Raw genomic sequence first — 23248 nt, 5'->3', positions numbered from 1 at the left:
CCTAAATGCAGATCTGTGGTGAGAGATAGATAGATGGATAGATACGTAGATATATAGGTAGATTGATTGATTGATTGATTGCCGGCCCCGTGGTATAGGGGTAGCGTGCCTGCCTCTTACCCGGAGTCCCCGGGTTCGATTCCCGGCCAGGTCAGGGATTTTTATCTGGACCTGAGGGCTGGTTCGAAATCCACTTAGCGTACGTGATTAGAATTGAGGAGCTATCTGACGGTGAGATAGCGGCCCCGGTCTAGAAAGCCAAGAATAACGGCCGGGAGGATTCGTCGTGCTGACCACACGACACCTCGTAATCTGCAGGCCTTCGGGCTGAGCAGATGTCGCTTGGTAGCCAAGGCCCTTCAAGGGCTGTAGTGCCATGGGGGATTGATTGATCGATGAACCATCTCCACCACTCTGGCGTATACAGCGAAATTATCTCCATCTAGAACGCTTACCGCTGAGTTTCTCGAGTGACATCTCCTTGGAGGTATTTCCACGGAGGAGATATGATTTACGGGAGGTATGTTCGGCTCTTTCCCAATAAAATGTATTCTCATTTTGTGCATGTAGCATCATTACCATCATCTACTGTAGTCATTATGACTGTCGACGGTGGTTACTTCTATTCGTAAGTTACATTAACATGCTCATTTCTTATTTCCAATTACGGCGCGGAATTTCGACTGTCGAAGACAGGCTTACATACTAATACGAATATACCCCCCCCCCCCCTCAATTGTCGGCAGCCCTGACGATGGTTTTCCGTGGTTTACCCATTTTCTCACCTTCATTCCAGGCCACGGCAGCTTTCTTCCCACTCCTAGCTCCTTTCTGTCCCATCGTCGCCATAAGACCTGTCTGTGTCGGTGCGACATAAAGCAACTTGTAAAATAACAATTATAGCCGTCGATAGTATAGTGCAGACGTTCTCAAACTATTATGGGATTGTACCCCTCGCTCATGGATAAAAGTTCAATGTACCCCCACGAAAATATCCCTAAATGATAGGTTTAAAAATATCAATATCTGGCTAATTATTAAAGCATTTTAATTGATTATAAACCTTTCTTTTAAATACATATCATAAATAAGACGAGATTGTGAAATGAAATACAGTTTTTGACAAATCACTAGGAATTTAAGAGTTTGTTCCTGTATCATGTTTGAAAGTTTCACAAAACGCTAGATTTTAGCTTCACAATCAAATTAATAAATAAGGATGAATATTTTTATATCTTAATTCTGGAATTCAAACATTACGAACCATCAATATTTCAATGTCGTGACTCAGTTTTTTGATGTGTCGTAGTCCAGGTGAAACTTTCAAGCGAAGCGTGGCTCCGTATATAGGCCTACATATTTTACTTTCTTCTCATTTATTTCCATATTTCAATTGTTCTTCTTTTTTTCCTGAGGGCTGCTCGCGTACCCCACTAAAAGTCTTAAGGGACCCCACAGTTTGAGGTCCACAGCTATTGTGTATAAAACTGGTTACAGGCATAGTTAAAAATAGTCTACGCCTTGATCTTGAGCCTTTCATATGGCGTGGTGAAAGACATTAACCGCGAACTAAACAGCCACGAGAGTGTGTGTTCTGCGAGTCCGAACTACTTGGCTACCAAGCGACATCTGCTCAGCCCGAAGGCCTGCAGATTACGAGGTGTCGTGTGGTCAGCACGACGAATCCTCCCGGCCGTTATTCTTGGCTTTCTAGACCGGGGCCGCTATCTCACCGTCAGATAGCTCCTCAATTCTAAGGTTCTCCATAGAACTCGCAAATGGTGACAATAATGTAAGCAAACAGAGAGAACATTCAAGTGATTCAAACCGACCACCCTCCTTTGCTGGCAGGACGTAGTGTTTACAGTGCACTATGTATTCTGGTATGGGCTAGAGCAATTTTGTTACTCTCATTGATCTGTCTCAGCTTTATCCTTGGCTTTGACAAAATGAAAGTGACCGAGGTATGAGTGATGCTAGTAATGCCATCCCTTATGCAGCCAGTCCCTGCTATGAATGGTGTGAACATGTTGCTCATAGGGTCATTTGGTGCATGCATTTCTTTTTTTCTTTCTTTTTTTGCAAGTTGCTTTACGTCGCACCGACGCAGATATGTCTTATGGTGACGATGGGACAGGAAAGGGCTAAAAGTGGGAAGGAAGCGTCCATGGCCTCAATTAAGGTACAGCCCCAGCATTTGCCTGGTGTGAAAATGGAAAACCACGGAAAACCATATTCAGGGCTGCCGACAGTGGGGTTCGAACCCACTATCTCCCGAATACTGGATACTGGCTGTACTTAAGCGACTGCAGCTATCAGGCTCGGTGCATACATTTCACTGGGCTTGACAGACTGATATGTAATAGAAACTTCTGTCTCGGTGAGGAAAGAAACGGGAAACTCTTTCCACATTTCCCTAGTATGCCTCTTCAGTGATGCCTAGGCCATCTATGACAGCTGATGGCGGAGCTATTGATCCAATCAGCCCTCCGGCTGAGGACTAAACGTACATAATGCCTTTACTGGCAGGACCTAGAGTTTACAGTGCACTATGTCTTCTGGTATAGGCTAGAGCAATTTTGTTACTTTCATAGATCTGTCTCTGTCTTATCCTTGGCTTTGACAATATGAAAGTGACTGAGGTATGAGCGATGCTAGTAATGTCAATCCCAGTAATACGATTCCTTATGCAGCCAGTCCCTGCTATGAATGGTGTGAAAATGTTGCTCATAGGGTCGGTTGGTGCATGCATTTCAGTGTGCTTGGCAGATTGATATGTAATAGCAACTCTGGCTCGGTGAGGAAAGCAACTGGAAACTACCTCAGTCCTCATTTCCCTAGTACGCCTCTTCAGTGATGCCTAGGTCATCTTTGACAACTGATGGCAGAGCTGTTGAGGTTCCCACCAGCGTTAGCGCTGACGGACTGAACATACATACCCTTTCGAAGTGAAATTACTATTTATGGAAAAATAGTGAACCACATAAATTTAACTCTATAAATAATTTTCATTTGGGGACGGGGGGGGGGGGAGAGCGTGATTAGCTCACTGGCGTAGCTACTGGCTTCCCACCCGGAAGGCTGAGGTTCGAATCCCAGTCGAGATCTTCATCTCAAGAATCACGTGGGTTTAGGAAAGGCATCCGGTCTTAAATCCCCAGCCAAAACCAAAATGAGTCTGGGATGCTCCAGCGACCCCAGAAATCACTAGGATAAGCTGAAGAAAGTTTAAAAAAAAAATTACAATTTACATCGCGAGTAGAGTTAACTGTTATCATCCAGGTCCGTCGCGTAACGGTTAGTGTTATTAGCTGCCGTCCTGAGGGACCCGGGTTCGATTCCCGGCACTGCCAGAAATTTAAGAATGGCAGGAGTGCTGGTATGTGGTTGAAATGGTACATACAGCTCACCTCCATTGGGGGTGTTCCTGAAAAGAGCTGCACCATCTCGGGATGAGGACACGAGTTTACTTACTTATCTAGTCGGGCTGCACGTGGACCACCCACGCTGTGAATATCAAGAAGCTTAACAGGGATAGAACTACAGTAAGAAGAAAAACATTCCTTTCTTACGTGGCGGCTGTAACTGACATAATAGGGCGCATTCTTAGGAAATACAATATAATTCCAGTTTTCACCACACCCGGAAGCTCAAATCCCTCACCGGGCGAATTGGCCGTGTGGTTAGAGGCGCGCGGCTGTGAGCTTGCATCCGGGAGATAGTGGGTTCGAATCTCACTGTCGGCAGCCCTGAAGATGGTTTTCCGTGGTTCCCCATTTTTACACCAGGCAAATGCTGGGGCTGTACCTTAGTTAAGGCCACGGCCGCTTCCTTCCAACTCCTAGGCCTTTCCTATCCCATCGTCGCCATAAGACCTATCTGTGTCGGTGCGACGTAAAGCCTCTAGTTCATATCCCTGTTTCGACCAGTCAAAGAAAAATCACATCTGGAAACAATGGGCGTGTATGAAGTTCCTTTGTGGTTGTGGTTGCTCATATATTGGCATGACAAAAAGGCTTGTTAGCCATCAGGGTGAAAGAACACATCAGGTCGGTCAAGAATGTCGCTCTTTCCTCCTCCACGGAAAATGCTATAAGCCAGTCTGCCATAGCAGAACATTTCTACAGTGCAGACCATGAAATCCTCTTTGACCAGGCGAAGATCATTGCGCCTGTAAAAGACTTCTATGCTCAATTGTAAGGGAAGCCATAGAGACAGAGCTGCGCCCAAATAACATCAACAGGGAAGACGGCTTCAAGTTATCAAACACATGGAGACCTGTACTGCAGAAATACATGCATAACACCACCATGAAATGAAATGGCGTATGGCTTTTTAGTGCCGGGAGTGTCCGAGGACATGCTCGGCTCGCCAGGTGCAGGTCTTTCGATTTGACTCCCTTAGGCGACCTGCGCGTCACGATGAGGATGAAATGATGATGAAGACGACACATACGCCCAGTCCCCGTGCCAGAGAAATTAACCAATGATGGTTAAAATTCCCGACCCTGCCGAGAATCGAATTCGGGACTCCTGTGACCAAAGGCCAGCACGCTAACCATTTAGTCATGGAGCCGGACAAACACCACCATGGCACAGCGGGAAGCACTCAAGAAACTGTCGACAGAGGGTGGTGAATCAGCAACTTCCCTCCCAACCACCACAGCACAGCGCGACGATCTGTGAGTCCAGTTAGTGGGGAAGCCGTGGATAGTACGGTCGTAACTTCCACGTTCTTTCGAAGAATTTCTTTCCTCGCTGTCGGAGGCAGACCTTCACATGCCCTGAAGGCCAATGTAATTTGGCGGTAGGCTCGGCTTTGGTAAATAAATATATAGTGGCTTTAATCCAGTTAGCACATTTATTTCTCTTGGACATTATTTACTAATTTTAATTTTTATCGGCGAGGGAGGGGGGGGGGGGGCGGGGAGAGGGGTGATCTTAAAAATGTTTAGCTAAATCTTGGGGAACTCTGGATGCCTTATCCATATTTTAATCTAGGGCAAAGTATAAATAGTGTTGTAGCAAAGCAAGTTGGCCACGCGGTTTGAGCCTCGTAGCTGTGAATTTGCATTCCGGAGTTAGTGGGGTCAAACCCCCCCCCCCCACTGTCGACAGCCTTGAAGATGGTTTTCCGTGGTTTCCCATTTTCACACCAGGCATGTGCTGGAGCAGCACTTTAATTAAGGCCACGGCCAATTCCTTCTCACTCCTAGCCCTTTCCTATCCTATCGTCCCCCCCCCAAGAGCGCCCATACCTGGGAGCAAGGTGGGACCGCCCCATCCCCCCCCCCAGCTCTCAGGGAAAGGTAAAAATCTATTCTAGTCAGGTGTTTTCCTTTCAAGAAAATGATTTAAAAGTCAGTATTATGTAGAAGCGGTAGTACCGTTCCCCACCAACAGGCAGGGAACACCGTGGGTTATTCTACCACAGAATACAAGTCGCCATTATCTTCCAAAATATTAAAAATACTACGTACCCCCAAGGTCTGCCCCCCTCCCCCACCTACAAATTGGCATATGGGCGCTGATGCTTCCCCGTTAGACCTATCGCGTGTCGGTGTGACGTAAACAAATTCTGTAATCACATTAGCTATAAAGCATTCCTACATCATACTATAAACATAATTAACCACTCCATTTTACACCTGTCGCCGTGCCAAGGTTCTGTTTTATCAACTTACGGACCCGTGCGTAATCTATCGGCAAGACTGTAAACTATCGGATCCACAAGATGGAGTAGCTACGTTCCTTTGTTTCTGAGCAATGACTGGGTAACTCACCCTTGTAAATTCCATCCCTTCGTCGCTGCGAATTTTGATGAAGACGCCGTATGGATCAGGTGCATCTGTCGCACGAGAATTGCAGGTAAGAGGCAGAAGAATAGCTACTACTATTTTGAATCTTAAGCATTATCAGATTTCACTTGTTGTAGACAAGAAAAACCGAACTCTGGGGGTATTATTAGTAAGTAGAGAGATGATTTTTTCGCATTAATTTATGTACGATTTCTCAAAAAATGATTTTCCGCATTATTTCGCAAGAAAGGGAACATTTTCCGCATTATTTCGCGAAGTAGGGCTTGCCTCGTCGCTTGAAATATGTTAAATCATTTTCTAAAATTAATCCTAAAAAGTTTCATTCATTTAATTTATGAATATTATTTATGTGAAAGATAGATATATACATAAATAGCAACAATATTGATAAACATTAATTATTCCTTTATTACAGTCCAAACCAAAGTTACAAATACGAGTTCGTTATTTTCCATGAATTCTGCTGCAGTTTTGCGTTTATTGCAAAATAAATTAATTTTGCTTTAAACTGGCCCTATCGCTTTAATTCGCTATAATTCGCAAAAATAAAATCATTATTTTCTTTATCAGAATCGTATGATTCGTCGAGATATCTCAAAATCGCTTCAAAATATTTTTGTCGCTTTTATCGTTAATGCGAAAAAATAATGCCCTCATTAGTAAGCAAAGAAACTTTAGTAACAAATTGAGTTATCATTTTATAAGCAAATACTCCTTATTTTGAAGGCACAGATACTTTATTTCTACGTAAAATAAAGAAAAAGTAAGACAATGAGAATACTTCAATTCAAGGTGATGGTACGATGTGCACAATAGACTGAGAAATGGTGGTTGAATAAGTCAGGAAAGTGCATACGGCATTTCCACTGAATTCTCCTGTTTGTGGAATCTTAATAGGCTACCACTACACAATACATTCCGTCTATTTGCCGTTTCTTGATGGATGCAGTACTTTTGCATCTGTTCTCTTGGCACAGGCCAGTCTAAAATGTAGCTTCCACCGAAGTCCCAGTCTCATCCACCATGATTGACAATATGGAAGCTGCTGAGGTATGGGTGGTACTGATGGTGGTGGTGGTGGTGATTATTGTTTTAAGAGGAAGTACAACTTGGCATGAGTGGTGCTGAGTAATGCCATTCAGAGCTCGACTCGTGTATCCGAGTGTTATGAAAGGTGTTGCTCATAGGGTCAGAGGGGCTGCATTAACATTTTCTGTCCCAGTGAGGAAAGCAAATGGCAAACTACCTCACTCCTCGTCATACCTGTATAGTACGCCTCATTTTGGTGCCACCTTCGGGTTCTGCGATTTACCTATAAGAGCATAACCCTTGGCAAATACAGTAGAGACAATACGCGACACTCTGCGAGATATCGAGGGACAGCGATTAGAGCTCTCTCTAGCGGAGTGACCTGAGAGTTACTGATTCTGTCATAAGAGCACGTGCATTTGTTTGTGAAGTTTCTGGCGTTATTCATGCGTTTGCATTAAGTTGACGTAAGTAAATAGTAGCGTGTGTCATTCCTTTATATCTCCTCTCAATATGAGTGGAAAGATATGTGCTGTGTTTGACTGCAATAACTATAAGTGCAGAAGGATTCGCGGTCTTTATTCCGTTTCCCTCGTGACAAGAAAATGTAAGTACATATTGTGTTTGCATATACATTCTTCCAGTAACAAAGAGATTTTTATAGTACTTCCTAAACTTCTGACCTGCGCGACCCACATTGTAACTGGCTTATAATATAATACGCTCATTTTATTGTATAGTGCAGCAGTTAACCTTCAATACCGATGTGTGTTGTAGGTGTGGTCTGTAGGTTTGATTTAATTCAGGAAAATACATATGCATATGTGTGTGGCTGGTTGTGTTCCAAGTTACCCCATTTGGAATGCCGTAATACGTTGTCAAGCACTGAAGAAAATATAGGTGATTTAAGAAATGTACCGGTATATATTTTGTTGAAACAATATGATGATGCAAATTTGCTTTACCCTAATGTAATGGCATTATGGCAAGTATTGTTTATAGGGAAAGTCTGAATGTTTTTGAGGCTAAATTTATAGATTTTCTTTCTGTTAGTAGGCTTCAAGTTAAAAGGAAAATTGTCCAACTCTTACATGTAAATTCATTGAATCATGTATGTAAGGAATGTGCCGATATTTTTGTTGACAAGTGTTTTAATGTGATGATACAATGCTTTTAAATGAAAAAAAGTAAATAAATATCTAGCCGTAAAAAATCGGGCAGGAATGCTAAAGCTAAAAAAGTAATGCATAAATGAAAGATCAAGCCCTTTCACAGCAGACCTTTTCACATCTTGATTATATGTCTAATTTCAGTCTTTAAATAATAACCTGTTAAATAATTCTTCATTCATTTATCCAGAATTGCTTTTAGCAACTTTGAAGTTAATATCTTAGTAACACTTTCTTTCTAGACGTAATTTATTTATCCATTTCCGTATACACGTTTCCATTGATATTTGAATTTAGCACGAATTTTCAGGTCACGCCTCTAGGACCGCTACTTGCGACTTGTCTCCCATTTTAACAAGGCTAAATCCGGAAGTGTTGCGTATTGTTCTACGGTATTTGCCCTTGGTTGTGTTATTTGAGAATCCAGACAGGTTCTGGGCTCAACAAATAGGCTCAATATATTTATTAAATTGCAAATTCTTACTTTAAATTCAATTAAATATCTTGAAATTTGTGGCAAGTGATACATTTGTGCATAAATTCGTAATTATGAAATGTATGTGGAGTTTTAGAGGATGATTGTGTAATTTTCCGGCAACAGTTGATGATCTTCTATATAGAAGTATCGATATTATTAATTATTAGGTATTAATTAAACGTTGCAAAATTTCATGACCAGGGCTTAAAACAGAACGAATGTTCATGAATGTATGAAGGTCCATAAATTCAATCAAATTCGTTAGCTTATGGAAATGTAAAAATGGAAAAAGCTAAAATCAAAGATAATAAACTATTATTGGGCTCCTTGGCTGAATGGCCTGCGTCGAAACTATCGGCTCGGGTTAGGGCGAGTCCCGAGTTCCATCCCCGCCCGGGTTGAGGATTTTAACAGCGTCTGGTTAATTCCTCTGATTCGGGGACTGGGTGTTTGTCTAAATACACTGAAGTCTGTTTGATACCTTCCAGTGTCTCTAGGTCTCGTCCATATATACAGCCTTCGTCTGTGGTGTTTGAACCAAGTATTAGCGAGAACTTAATTATGATCGGTGCAGATATCAAACAGCCGACTTCCTCATTCATTCCTTTGTCCCAATCCCAATTCGCCTTCTCATTACCTCCTCTTCCTTGGCCTTCCACTGCATTCCAGTATCCAATCACAATTAGATTCTCGTCACCTTTTTCATATTGTATTAAATCTTCTGTATCTTCATATTTTCTTTCGATTTCATCATCTGCTGAAGTAGTAGGCATATATTGTGGTGGGCATTGCTTTGGGATCTATATTGAGAACAATAATCCTTTCACTATGCTGATCGCAGTAGCTTACCCACTATCCTATTTTATTGTTCATTGTTAAACCAACTCCTGCATTCCCCCTGTTTGTTTGATTTTACGTTGATAATTCTGTAGTCGCCTGATCAAAATTCCTGCTCTTCCTGCTAACGTACTTCACTTCTACCAACTGCATCTAACTTTATTCCATCCATTTCCCTTTTCAGATTCTCTAACATACCACAACGAATCAGATTTCTAGCATTCCACGCTCCGACTCGCAGAATGTTGCATCCATCTTCCTGATGATTGCCCCCTCTCGTGTAGTCCCCACCCAGAGATCCAAATGGGGGACTACTTTGCCTCCGGAATATTTTACCCGGGAGGAAACCGTCATCAGTACATCGTTCATACAGAGAGAGCTGCATGTCCTCGGGTATTAGTTACATCTGTAGTTTCCCGTTGCTTCCTTCGGATGTGAATAGTGACATTGTGATACCTGTTAAGGTGTGTGTGTGTGTGCTTGTCTTTAATGATAATGTCCACTTGACAAAATTGCACTTTGGTAAAATGAAAAATGTCAAGCTTGAGATTTATGTGACTGTTGACATTGTGATAACAGCCACACGATCTCGATTTCTATATGGAATCCAAAACTCAAGCAAGTGGCTGTTCATTTCAAACATCACGCAAGCATTGGTCAAGATTCGAACCGCGGTCATATCTGTCTTGGTGGGAGCCAGCGACGAAGTCACTCGGCTATCATGCCCTGCCGAACAAGGAAGATTTAAATATATAGTAGGTTACTAGCTCATGACGTAACGTCTCGGGCGTGTGCAGTAAATAGTTCTCTGTCAATACATTCACGTCGGGCTGAGTGGCTCAGACGGTTAAGGCGCTGGCCTTCTGACCCCAACTTGGCAGGTTCGATCCTGGCTCAGTCCGGTGGTATTTGAAGGTGCTCAAATACGTCAGCCTCGTGTCGGTAGATTTACTGGCACGTAAAAGAACTCCTGCGGGACTAAATTCCGGCACCTCGGCGTCTCCGAAAACCGTAAAAGAGTAGTTAGGTGGACGTAAAACAAATAACATTATTATTATTATTATTATTATTATTATTATTATTATTATTATTATCAATACATTCATTCCTTAACATCGATTTGTTCCGTCAGGTTCTTATCGCCTGGCATTCCGTACTTGAAGTCTACGAGTAACAGGCAATCTCCTCAGGGGACGTGATCTTAAGCAACTTACGACAGTAAGAACATGTTAAATAACCATCCTCCGTGAGTTCAGACATGACGCAGCATGCCAGAGACTGCCTGTCATTTTCACGTAATGACATGATTGAAGTGACATCCGGTACTTACACTATAAAGCACACTCTCATAATATATCATTTAAGAAAAATAAAATGTCATACAGGATATGAGTATAGGTCCAGATTGTAATGACTGGCGATAAATATACTCGAGCCATGCCCTCATAAATAAATAAATAAATAAATAAATAAATAAATAAATAAATAAATAAATAAATAAATAAATAAATAAATAAATATGTTATTTGCTTTACGTTCCAGTAATGACTTTTACGGTTTTCGGAGACGCCAAGGATCCGGAATTTAGTCCCGCAGGAGTTCTTTTATGTGTCAGTAAATCTACGAACACGAGGCTGACGTATTTGAGCACCTCCAAATACCATCGGAGTGAACCACGATCGAGCCTGCCAAGTTGTGTTCAGAAGGTCAGCGCCTCAACCGCCTGAGCCACTCAGCCTCTTACAACACAATATAAAACAGTTTTAACCATCTGTCGGCTGCTTGGCTAAAAGGTTAGTGTTGTGACCTTCAGTCCATAGGGCTCCCGTTCGATTCCCGGCCGGTTCGGGGAATTTTAGCCGCGTCTGGTTGTCTTTATACACATTTATATACTCGTATAACATATAACACTACCAACCACTACAAACACACTTCATAGCGAATGCATCCCTTCATATAGTATGGCGTCAGGAAGGATATCTGGTGGTAAAACTGGGCTTCGTCTGTATTAGTATAGACTCCAGATAACTAGAAAAAGGGCCAGAGATAATAATAATAATAATAATAATAATAATAATAATAATAATAATAATAATAATAATAATAATAATCAGAAGAAGAAGAACCGACAATCTTTACTTTAAAACGGTCCAGTAGGCTGAGTGGGTCGGATCGCGTAACTGTGCGATTGCATTCGAATCCCACCATCGTCGGCCCTAAAAAGTTTTTTTTTTTTTTCAACCGGGCGAGTTAGCCGTGCGCGTAGAGGCGCGCGGCTGTGAGCTTGCATCCGGGAGATAGTAGGTTCGAATCCCACTATCGGCAGCCCTGAAGATGGTTTTCCGTGGTTTCCCATTTTCACACCAGGCAAATGCTGGGGCTGTACCTTAATTAAGGCCACGGCCGCTTCCTTCCAACTCCTAGGCCTTTCCCATCCCATCGTCGCCATAAGACCTATCTGTGTCGGTGCGACGTAAAGCCCCTAGAAAAAAAAAAAAAAGTTTTTTCCGTTGTTTCTCAATTTCACACCAGGTGAATGCTAGGGTTGTACCGTAATAAAGGCCAAGACTGATTTTTCCCCATCCTAGCCCTTACCCATCCTTGTGTCGCCGAAAACCTTTGATGAGTTACTGCGACGTTAAACCACTAACAACAAAAATCTTATATATGCCTTGAATCAGAACAAATTGGAGAAGAAGTTCTCAGATTACTCTTGCATAGATAGTCTGAAAGTTGGTTTCGAAGTGCAGGAGTCATACAAGTGAAATTATATCTCAGCCAGTCCCGTCAACTTTCATAAGTGACGAAAAATACGTGACGCCTCGCAATATCTAAATTGAGTACAAAACCCGTCCTATTCGCTAGCTCTGGTCTCCTTTGTTGAACATTCCTGTACAATTTCTACAAGTGAATGCAGTACACATTTGAATTGATCGCCTGATTATTTGGCCAGTCATGTTTCCAAAATACCAGTATGATGGCCAGATTTGAGGGATGTTTTGATGCATATATTTTACTTAACTGTATAAAATGTATTTAATTTTCACCTCAGGAAATGCTCAGAACATTATTTTCTTTGTGCTAGTATTCTGTAAACCATCTTCGAAGTAAAACTAGATAGTAAGACTCGGTTTCTAATAATCGAAACTTAACTCTTTTGAAAGACACTTCAAGCTTCAGCTTGCAAATGCTTATAAAATTTGTGGCATAGCACAGTAGCACACAGAGGGCTCGAATGGACAGACATTTCCGTACAACTATCATTCGGTAACGACGGTTTAGAATCGTCCTTCGTTTCAGGAATACCGAGCTCGATAGCTGCAGTCGCTGAAGTGCCGCCAGTATCCAGTAACCGGGAGATAGTGGGTTCGAGCCCCACTGTCGTCAGCCCTGAAGATGGTTTTCCATGGTTTCCCATTTTCACACCAGGCAAATGCCGGGGCTGTACCTTAATTAAGGCCACGGCCGCTTCCTTCCACTTCCTAGGCTTTTCCTATCCCATCGTCGCCATAAGATATATCTGTGTCGGTGCAACGTAAAGCAAGTAGCAAGAAAAGCTTCAGGAATAATAAGGATGCGCTGATTACGAATCGGCTCATTCTATGAGAAATGGTGCTCTATCAGAATTCGGACCCTCACATTGGAAAAAGGGTTTGCTACCATCCAGAAAAGAGACATATAGTGGGATGCTTTGGGAAGTGTACTCCCGGCCCCGAATGGGGAAGTGTACAGAACAACAATAGCCTAAAATTTATTACTAATAACCCATCAGATTATGATAATTTGTAGCAGCATTGCTACAATATTATTGGTTGCACTTAGAAGACTTTCGGTATTTTGTGTTCTGTACAAAACTTCCAAATAAGGAAACCTGTTATCAAAGTAAGGAGGTGGTTGTGGTGGTAGTGGTTATTGTTTTAAGAGGAAGTGCAACTAGGCAACCATTCTCTGAATAACAATAATCAGAGGGGAAAAATGGAAGGGGTCCGACACTTCGAAAAATGAAGGTATCGGCCAAAGGAATATAAGGGGCACGAAGGGCGTGAAAATGATAGACTCCCTAGTCCTCGCAACCTAATACCGTCGGGGTCGGAAAAGAACAAGAGTTGTCTAAGGCTGGTCGAATAGGATAGATGAAAGTGAGGAGCGTGGCACAAGTAAGTGGAAGCTATGCCAGGATTCAGCTAAGGGCCCCGTGGATGCCAATCCACGCTCCCAAGTTTCGAGCCCCTGGGGTCTCTTTTAATCGCCTCTTAAGACAGGCAGGGGATACCGTGGATGATATTCTACCGCCCCCACCCACAGAGGGTACATTCAAATTAGGTATTTCATAAAATGTATGATAATCATGGAGTAAGTATGTACAAACCAGTAGCTTAGCCAGGAACGGCCTATTGGTGGTGGTGGTGGTGGTGGTGGTGGTGGGGTATAGTTACAAAATGTTGGCAGAACATACTGAAGGTGCTTGTGTGTGTGTGGTGCGTGCATGCAAGATTTGTCATTATAAGGACACTGATACAAGTGAATTATGTTGAAATTCAGATTGCAGAACACTACAAAATCTTACATTAAAATACGAATACATGTGTAGAAGGCAGACATCTGTTTGGAAACTCCTGTGCATGCCGTCTGCGAGCTTCGGCTGGATTCTGGCCAGATTCTCCACAGATTAAAATGATGTCTGTGTATTCGTCGTTGCTGAACACATTAGCCATTGCCGATATGCAGACAGCAAGTGTAGTTCTGCTGTACCATACACCAGCCTAGTACTATGCGGTCGAAAACGAGGTTTACTAATGCAAGGGGTTGCATTAGACGGGTAGCGCTAAGTAACAATGTCAGTGTATTCGTCGTTGCTGAACACATTAGCCATTGCCGATATGCAGACAGCAAGTGTAGTTCTGCTGTACCATACACCAGCCTAGTACTATGCGGTCGAAAATGAGGTTTACTAATGCAAGGGGTTGCATTAGACGGGTAGCGCTAAGTAACAATGTCAGTGTATTCGTCGTTGCTGAACACATTAGCCATTGCCGATATGCAGACAGCAAGTGTAGTTCTGCTGTACCATACACCAGCCTAGTACTATGCGGTCGAAAACGAGGTTAACTAATGCAAGGGGTTGCATACATACAGACAAACAGACAGGCAGATAGATAGACAGACAGATAGACAGACTTGACGAAAAATGAAAAAGTGCATTTCCTTGTTACTGTGGGAACGACAGATACAGAAATAACGTCCTTTTTTAAAAACTTTTGAACAATGTACGCACAAACCTCTAATTTTGTATATATACAGGATGTTAGGGGTATACGTGCAGATATTAAGCTAGTCGGCAAAGAAAAATACATCTCACAATATATGCTATGTACGTTTTACCTTGTCCTACTAGTTTTCCCATAACTGAGCCAAATATTTCAGGACCTAATGTGTTTTGAACGGCCGTAGCAGGATGCGCCGGTTACGTCATTCTGTCCACGCGTAATGGAAGTACAGTAGCAGAGTATAGGGCTTGTTGAACCTGTTTCTTATCGCAGGCCAACACATGTTGTTGTGCACTTCCCCTAAAGGCTTGGCAAGTAGGAGAGGTTGAGTCACGTGCCTGGCCACTTGCTGTACTCGAAAACCGGTCTAGGGTAGTCTGTTTGAAAAGTACACGGAATTCTTACAGTGACGTCGAAGATCCGTACCAGCACATGCATGCGAATCAAGTGTTGTGTAGTTGTGTGTGATTTATAAGACGTCATTGGCATTACTCAGTGATCCAAGCTGACAAAATTAAAGGAAATAGTTAATAAGTAATGAAAAATGGGCGCAACATTTCTGTGCTGTTATTGCGACAGTCTACGATGAACTTCTGACAATAGACAATGATAATAATAATGTTATTTGCTTTACGTCCCACTAACTACTTTTTACGGTCTTCGGAGACGCCGAGGTGCCGGAATTTAGTCCCGCAGGAGTTCTTTTACGTGCCAGTAAATGTACTGACACGAGGCTGTCGTATTTGAGCACCTTCAAATACCACCGGACTGAGCCAGGATCGAACCTGCCAAGTTGGGGTTAGAAGGCCAGCGCCTTAACCGTTTGAGCCACTCAGCCCGGCAAAAGGACAATGCGAGGTGTCTATGCTTATTCATAAACTATTCACGTCAATGAAAGGACGGTGGACACTGAAAGAAAAGGCTATAAGTATTCAGTGAAATTGTTATTAATGAGACAAATTTCAAAAACCGTAGTTTCATCCATCGTGAACATTGCTCGAAGGAAAAAGAGCTACCGGTACTGTGGAATTGCCGCCGGGCATTTGTAATATAAGGCTTATTCTTTCTTTTCCTAATATTTTTACCCTCCAGGGTTGGTTTTCGCTGGGACTCAGCAAGGGATCCCACCTCTACCGTCTAAAGGGCAGTGTCCTCGAGCGTGAGACATTGGGTCGGGGATACAACTGGGGAGAATGACCAGTACATCGCCCAAGCGGCCCCACCTGCTAGGATGAACAGGAGCCTTGCGGGGGGATGGGAAGGGATAGAAAAGGAAGAGGGAAGGAAGCGGCCGTGGCTTTAAGCTAGGTACCATCGCGGCATTTGCCTGGAGAAGTGGAAAACTACGGGAAACCACTTTCAGGATGGCTGAGGTGCGAATCGAACCACCTCTACTCATTTGACCTCCCGAGGCATAATGGGCCCGGTTCCAACTTTCGTACCACTTTTCAAATTTCGTGTCAGAGCTCGAAATCGAACCCGGGCCTTCGGGGGTGGCAGCTAATCACACTAACCACTATACCACAGAGGCGGACAGAAGGCTTATTACTGGACAGTAAGTGCCGATAGGTAAACTGATGACTGTAATGGACCAGCTTAATTAGAACTTCCGTAATCATAATAATATTACTACTACTACTACTACTACTACTAATAATAATAATAATAATGTCTTTACGTTCCACTAACTAATTTTCACGGTTTTCGGAGACGCTGAAATGCCAGAATTTTTTTACCGCAGTGTTTTTTAACGCAAGTAAATCTACAGACACGAGACTGGCTTATTTGAGCACCTTCAAATACCACCGAACTGAGCCGCCATCGAACCTGCCAAGGTGGGATCAGAAGACCAGCGCTCTATCGTCCGAGCTACTCAGTCCGGCATTAGAGGTTGGAATAAGTTGGTCGTGTGGTTAGAGGCGCGCTGCTGTGAGCTTGCATTTTGGTGATAGTGGATTCGAACTCCGCTGTCGGCAGCCGGGAAGATGGTTTTCCGTAATTTCCCATTTTCACATCAGGGAAATACTGGGACTGTACCTTTATTAAGGCCTCGAACGCTTCCTTCCCACTTGTATCCCTTTTCTCTCCCATCGTCGCCGTAAGACCTACTTGTGTCGGTGCGACGTAAAACAATTTGTAAGTACATGTTTCGGTAATTCCGGAGACATGTCCGCAATTATAAGATTAATAATAATTCGGACTTGTTAAAAGTTCACTATTTTCTTTAGTGTTTTCTGACAGATTACCAGCTACGAAGTTTGAGTGGGGAGTTTAACTTTTATTTTCGTAATAGTAATAATGGATTAACACAGTTTTTATTATAATATTGGTAGGTGGCTTTACGACGAATGCAAGCTGACAGCCGCGCGCTCCTAATCACACGGCCAACTCGCTCAGTAATAATAATAATAATAATAATAATAATAATAATAATAATAATAATAATAATAATAATAATAATAATAATAATAATAATAATAATAAATGTTTACGTGCCAATGGAGACGCGCGGTTTCGGAATTTTGCCCACGGGTATTCTTTAACGTGCCTGTAATTCTACCGATCAGAAGCGGTCGTATTTGAGCACCTTCAAATACCAGCGGACTGAGCCAGGATCGAGCCTGCTAAGTTCATGAAACCAGAGCTTGAACCGTCTGAGCCACTCAGGCTGGCAACATTTATTTTGATACGTTTAATAGGCACTGCAAAAGCAGAATGCTTTAATTTACCATTAAACAAGTTCTTTTCGTTTGGAAGTACGAAAAGGAGGTACGTTTAATTTATTTATTTTTATAACATGTCCCTTATTGATATGAAGCAAAACGTTCGATGTGCTTTGACAATTCAGTTCTGATACTACTCACTTGGAAATCCTATCCCACGCATTCTTTCGTTGACGTAAGAAACTTTATTTACGTACACGTCAACACGGGGTGTTTCTGCATACGGCGAGTTGGTCTCCCAAGAATCCATGGTATTGAAATCACACTGTGGGAGAATATTTCACGTAAGCAGTTTGACAAATTCACTAGACCTGACACGGGCCGGTCGATCGTCTGCTGTTTCTAGCGACGGGGGTGTGGTGGGACGGGTTCCCGCCCCTACATGAAACCACCGGACTAGAGGTATGAGCTGTCTGTCTGACCTTGACCTGAATAACAGCTGTCAGAGAGGCGAATTATCGTCCGTACTAGCACGCGAGTTACTTCGTAGTAGTAGTATTTGAATAATGCCAGTATATGAATACCACGAATGCCATGATGTGCTGCTAGTGTATCGTGTGGCAGAACAGAACAAGGGTCGCCCTCCATGAATCTATCGGAAAAGGCTTTCCAACAGACGGGTGCCGTATCCAGCAACGATACTTGCTGTACTGCAGCGTATTCGCGATGCAGGTTGTGTTACATCACGCTTTCAGAAGCGATGGCCTAAACGGCCAAGTGTAATTCTAGACGCGGAAGAAGACATCCTGACAATGGAAATGAAATGGCGTATGGATATTAGTGCCGGGAGATCCCAGGACGGGTTCAGCTCGCTAGGTGCATGTGTTTTGGTTTGACTCCCGTAGGTGACCTGCGCATCTTGATGATAATCAAATGAGGATGAAGACAATACATACACCCAGCCCCATGCCAGGGAAAATAACCATGATGGTTCAAATACCGACCCTGCCGGGAATCGAACCCGGGACCCCTGTAACCAAAGGCCAGCACGCTAACCGTTTTGCCATGGAGCCGGGCATCCTAACAATAGTAAACGATGATCCCGGGCGCAGTACGCGTAGTATAACACGTGCCGTTGGTGTACCAACTTGGAACATACGTAGGACACTGCATGAAGAACGAGTGCATCCTGACGATATTCAACGGGTGCAGTGTCTTTGACAGCTGATTACCATTTTCTTACGAGTTGATGTACGTCGCCACGACACAGATAGATCTTACGGCGACGACGGGACAGGAAAGGGCTAGGATCGTGAAGAAGCAACCGTGGCCTTAATTAAGGAACAGCACCAGCATTTGCCTGGTGTGAACATGGCAAAACACGGAAAACCGTCTTTAGAGCTGCAGACAGAGGAGTTCGAACCCACTATATCCCACTCATGGGCTGTGGAACATCCCCATTCAGTAGGAGAAGGCAATTTCCAGCACCGGTTATGAATTAATACCTGGATGGGTGTAGTAGGAAGTCGGTTACGTGGACTAATAACCTTTTTATTAATGTTACCTTGCTCCTGTAGATACAGTACGTTACTTGAGCTTTCAGAGGACGTGTCGCTTCGACTACGCAGAACCACGTGGATTTTACACGATGGTGCAGACATTTCCTCAACGGTGGACAGGACGATGTGGAACTATCAATTGGCCAGCCAGATCTCCAGAACTTATTCAAATGGACTTTAATGTCTGGGGGAACATGAAACACAAAGTATATCGAACTGAAGTAACCACTTTAGGACGACTTCCGTGAACATATTGTTTAAGCAGCAGAGGATATTCTGAACAACCCTGGTGAAATGAAATGAAATGAAATGAAATGAAATGTCGTATGGCTTTTAGTGCCGGGATATCCCAGGACGAGTTCGGCTCGCCAGGTGCAGGTCTTTCCATTTGACTCTCGTAGGCGACCTGCGCGTCGTGATGAGGATGAAATGATGATGAAGACAACACATATACTCAGTCCCCGTGCCATTGGAATTAACCAGTTAAGGTTAAAATCCCCGACCCGGCCGGGAATCGAACCCGGGACCCTCTGAAGGGAAGGCCAGTACGCTGACCGTTCAGCCAACGAGTCGGACACAACCCTGGTGTCTTGGCTCGAATGCGTCGCAACTGGATTCGGAGAAGTGAAGCCTGCAGGGAAGCCCAGGGTGATCACTTTGAACAATTGCTACGAGTTTTACTTTGGTATGTCAGATGTTACGCCATTTCTGCAACGTAATGGCTTGGGAGTACAGTACAGTATCGCCTTAGTATTTTGAGTCTCGATAGGTCGATATTCTCATAAATCCGAGCAGGGAAATTGATGTACCGGTAACAAAAATTATAAATCGGGAGTTTCAGTGCGCGAGTGCGGAAGACGTGCTTGTTAAAACGCAAACATTGACCTTGAACGCATTTCGGCAGTTGCTCAAGCCTAAACTGCATGTGGTTTAGGTTTTTTTTCTACTTGCGTTACGTCGCACCAACACAGATACGTCTTGTGGCGACGATGGGACAGGAAAGGGCTAGGAGTGGGAAGGAAGCGGCCATGCCTTAATTAAGGTACAGCCCCACCATTTGCCTGGTGTGAAAATGGGAAACCCCGAAAAACCATATTCAGGGCTGCCGACAGTGGGGTTCGAACCTACTATCTCCCGAATACTGGATACTGGCCGCACTTAAGTGACTGCAGCTATCTAGCTCGGTTTTTTGGTTCTTTACGTGTGTTCGAGAAATTTATATTTTGTTTCTTATTCACTACGAGTTAAAAAAGAAGACACTTTGCGTTTTTAAGGGCCGATGACCTTAAAACAGCAATCATCATCATTAACACGTATAAAAATTCAAAAAATGCTTGTTTTATATTCATCACTACTGAAATGTGAAAAAAATTCAATCAAATTAGTTATTTCATTCCCACACTCGTAGAGGGGTGGTTGGGCCGTCAGCTATACGTGTAGCTCTTGGGCCATGGAGTAAGGAAGTAGAGTTGTGAGGATGAAATAATTCAAGTTGGACGTATGTCTTGTACATACAATAAATTGAATTGAACATGTTAGTAAATACCTGAACGCGCAGAGAGATAACCGCAGCAACAACACGGACCCCAGAGGAGGCCCGCAGAACACACCACCCAGGACAGAGACCCCCCCAAACACACCGTTTATTGAGTACGTTTTCATGGTACGATGTTGACATAGTACAATGTTGACATACATACCTGGGTAAATAAATAAACAAACAAATAGATAGAAGTGGTTGGCCTTGAACTTGCTGTGCCGAGTGAGACGAGTTCTTAGTCCAGATATGTGAACAAAACAAGCACTGAGGTCATTGACCATGCTACACTTTTAAAGGCTACAGAGCAGATTAAAGGCGATGTATCACAAGGCCAAACTTAAACATGTAACAGAACGTAAGATGTAACTCTGTCACATGAGAAACGAAACACACCCGGGCTGGGGAAACAAACACAGATCTTGCAGCACTGTCTTGAAGCACAGGACAGAAGTAAACCGGCACACGACACAAAAGTTGAATTAAAGACGGAAAAAGTATTGTGTCACATGAAGCTAAAGAGATGTTATAAATAAACGAAATAAACTAAATAATAAAAAGAATAATTATATAAAAATAACAATAATATTAATAACAAAACATCAAATATGAATAACAAGTATACGACTTAAAAGGAGAGTAAAAAGAGGAATAAGACGAAAGTATGAACAGGTGAATAATAATAATAATAATAATAATAATACCGGTAATGTTATTTGCTTTACGTCCCACTAACTACTCATACTGTTTCTGGAGGCGCTGTAATTTAGTCCCGCAGGAGTTATTTTTACGTGCCAGTAAATCTACCGACACGAGGCTGACGAGCACCTTCGAATGCCACCGGACGGACCCAAGATCGAGACTGCTAAGTTGGAAACAAGAAACCAGTGCTTTAAACGTCTGAGCAACTCAGACTGGCCACTTTTATTTTGCTTTATTTTACCATTACACATATGCTTTTCGTTTGCAAGCACGAAATAATAATGTAATTTTTTACGTCCCAATAACTACTTTGGCGGGTTTTGGAGATGCCGAGGTGCTGGAATGTTGTACCGCAGGACTTTTTTAAATGCAAGTAAATCTACAGACACGAAACTGGCGTATTTCAGCACCTTCAAATACCCCTGAATTGAGCCTCCATCGAACCTGCCAAGATGGGATCAGAATACCAGCGCTCTATCGTCCGAGGTACTCAACCCGGCATTAGAGCTTGGAATACGTTGGTCGTGCGGTTAGGGGCGCGAAATTGTGAACTTTCAGTGGGGAGATACTGGGTTCGAACTCCACTGTCGACAGCCCTGAAGATGGTTCTCCGTGGTTTCCCATTTTCACATCAGGAAAATGCTGGAGCTGAACCTCATTTAGGTCACGAACGCTTCCTTCTCACTTCTACACATTTTCTGTCCCATCGTCACCATAAGACATATCTGTGTAGGTGCGACTTAAAGCCAATTTTGAAAATCATCATAATTAGGACATTATACAACTGCCAAGATCCATAGTTATAAACGATGAGAAGTATTTTCTAGGCAGACATTATTGGCGAGTAGTTAATAATAATAATAATAATAATAATAATAATAATAATAATAATAATAATAATAATAACGGTATTTGCGTTGCGTTTACGGTTTTCGGAGAGGATGAGGTGCCGGAATTTAGGCCCGCAGGGGTTCTATTTACGTGCCACTAAATCTACCGGCACGAGTGTGACGTATTTGAGCACATTCAAAAACTACCGGACTGGGCCAAGTTCGAACCTGCGAGGTTGGAGTCAAAGGACCAGCACCTCAACCTTCTGAGCCACACAGCCCGGCAGGAGGCACGAAATGTAGGTACGTTTAATTTATTTATTTGTATAACATGTCCATTATTCGTTTGAAGTAAAACGTTGGCTGTGCTTGCCTAAATCAATTCAATCCCATGCTTGCTTTCGTTGGCGTAAAGACATAGGTTTTCAGGTCATTTCCATACTCACTAGACCACGGGGCTGACGACCATAGATATCCCAATCCCCTAAATGACGTAACAGCAAATGAACCAGTATTAACGCTGACAATTCGATACAGCTCCAGGGTCCGAAACCGATAACTAGGGTTGTCTGACGGAAACTAAATACTAACAACAAAACCAGTCTGGCGAGAATGTAACGTAACATGGTGAACACCGGTAGCAGCCTTCAGCTGTTATCGTAGTTCAGTTGCTCGTAAACATAAAACCAGTTTGGCAAGTATATTACGTAACATCTCGTGGCAATGCAAAGGTAGCGTTCAGCTGTTACAGTAGTATATCTGCTCTGAAACATAAACAGAAACCAGTTTGGCACGGATGGCGCGTGACTTGCCTGTTATCAACGGAAAGCTATCATTCGCAGAACGAGGCATACTACCTATTCTAAAAACATCATATCACTTTGCTCTCGGAAATAACTTCCGCGGATTACTAAAAGTTTGATATATAGTGGTTCGTCACATCGTTCTCTATTGCTACAAGAAATATCTGCACGTATACACCTAACATCCTGTATATGTTCCGTTACAGGTTTAATCGTCAGGAAACACTTATATGTTGAACATGGAGACACTTACGCCTTCCTTGATCCTCACTATAATAAGTTGTAAACAAAAGAGTGTACTAAAGTTGAAGATGATTTAGTGTCAAATGTTTGACTGTGATCCAACCCTCTCCTCCTCCTCCGCGTTTATCTTCACCATCGACATTAAACAAACAACAATAAATATTTTAAAAAAAAGGGTTCCTACAAGGAAACCATAATTTAACTTCATCGATTGCAAATGTTAAAACATTTAAGCTCTTTAGACTTTTTCAATCCGCCTCTGTGGTGTAGTGGTTAGTGTGATTAGCTGACAGCCCCAGAGGCTCGGGTTCGA

General features: G+C 42.9%; 1 protein-coding gene across 2 annotated transcripts in view; it reads left to right on the top strand.

Moving 5' to 3' along the window:
- The first annotated feature begins 5759 nt into the window (after positions 1-5759).
- The window catches only part of LOC136857723 (uncharacterized), a 135437-nt gene continuing 117948 nt past the window's right edge, over positions 5760-23248 (top strand). Inside the window, exon 1 of one of the 2 annotated variants that reach the window (XM_068225288.1) lies at positions 5760-5867. In XM_068225288.1, the coding sequence (XP_068081389.1) occupies positions 5833-5867 (35 nt within the window). In that variant the 5' untranslated portion in view covers positions 5760-5832. The remainder of the gene's footprint in view (positions 5868-23248) is intronic. The other variant, XM_068225287.1, reaches the window with a different exon arrangement.

This window comes from Anabrus simplex, chromosome 1 (assembly GCF_040414725.1).
Source record: "Anabrus simplex isolate iqAnaSimp1 chromosome 1, ASM4041472v1, whole genome shotgun sequence".
NCBI classification, from domain to species: Eukaryota; Metazoa; Arthropoda; class Insecta; order Orthoptera; family Tettigoniidae; genus Anabrus; species Anabrus simplex.
The sequence above is the reverse complement of the archived record's forward strand: the minus strand, read 5'-3'. Positions and strand labels throughout refer to the sequence as shown.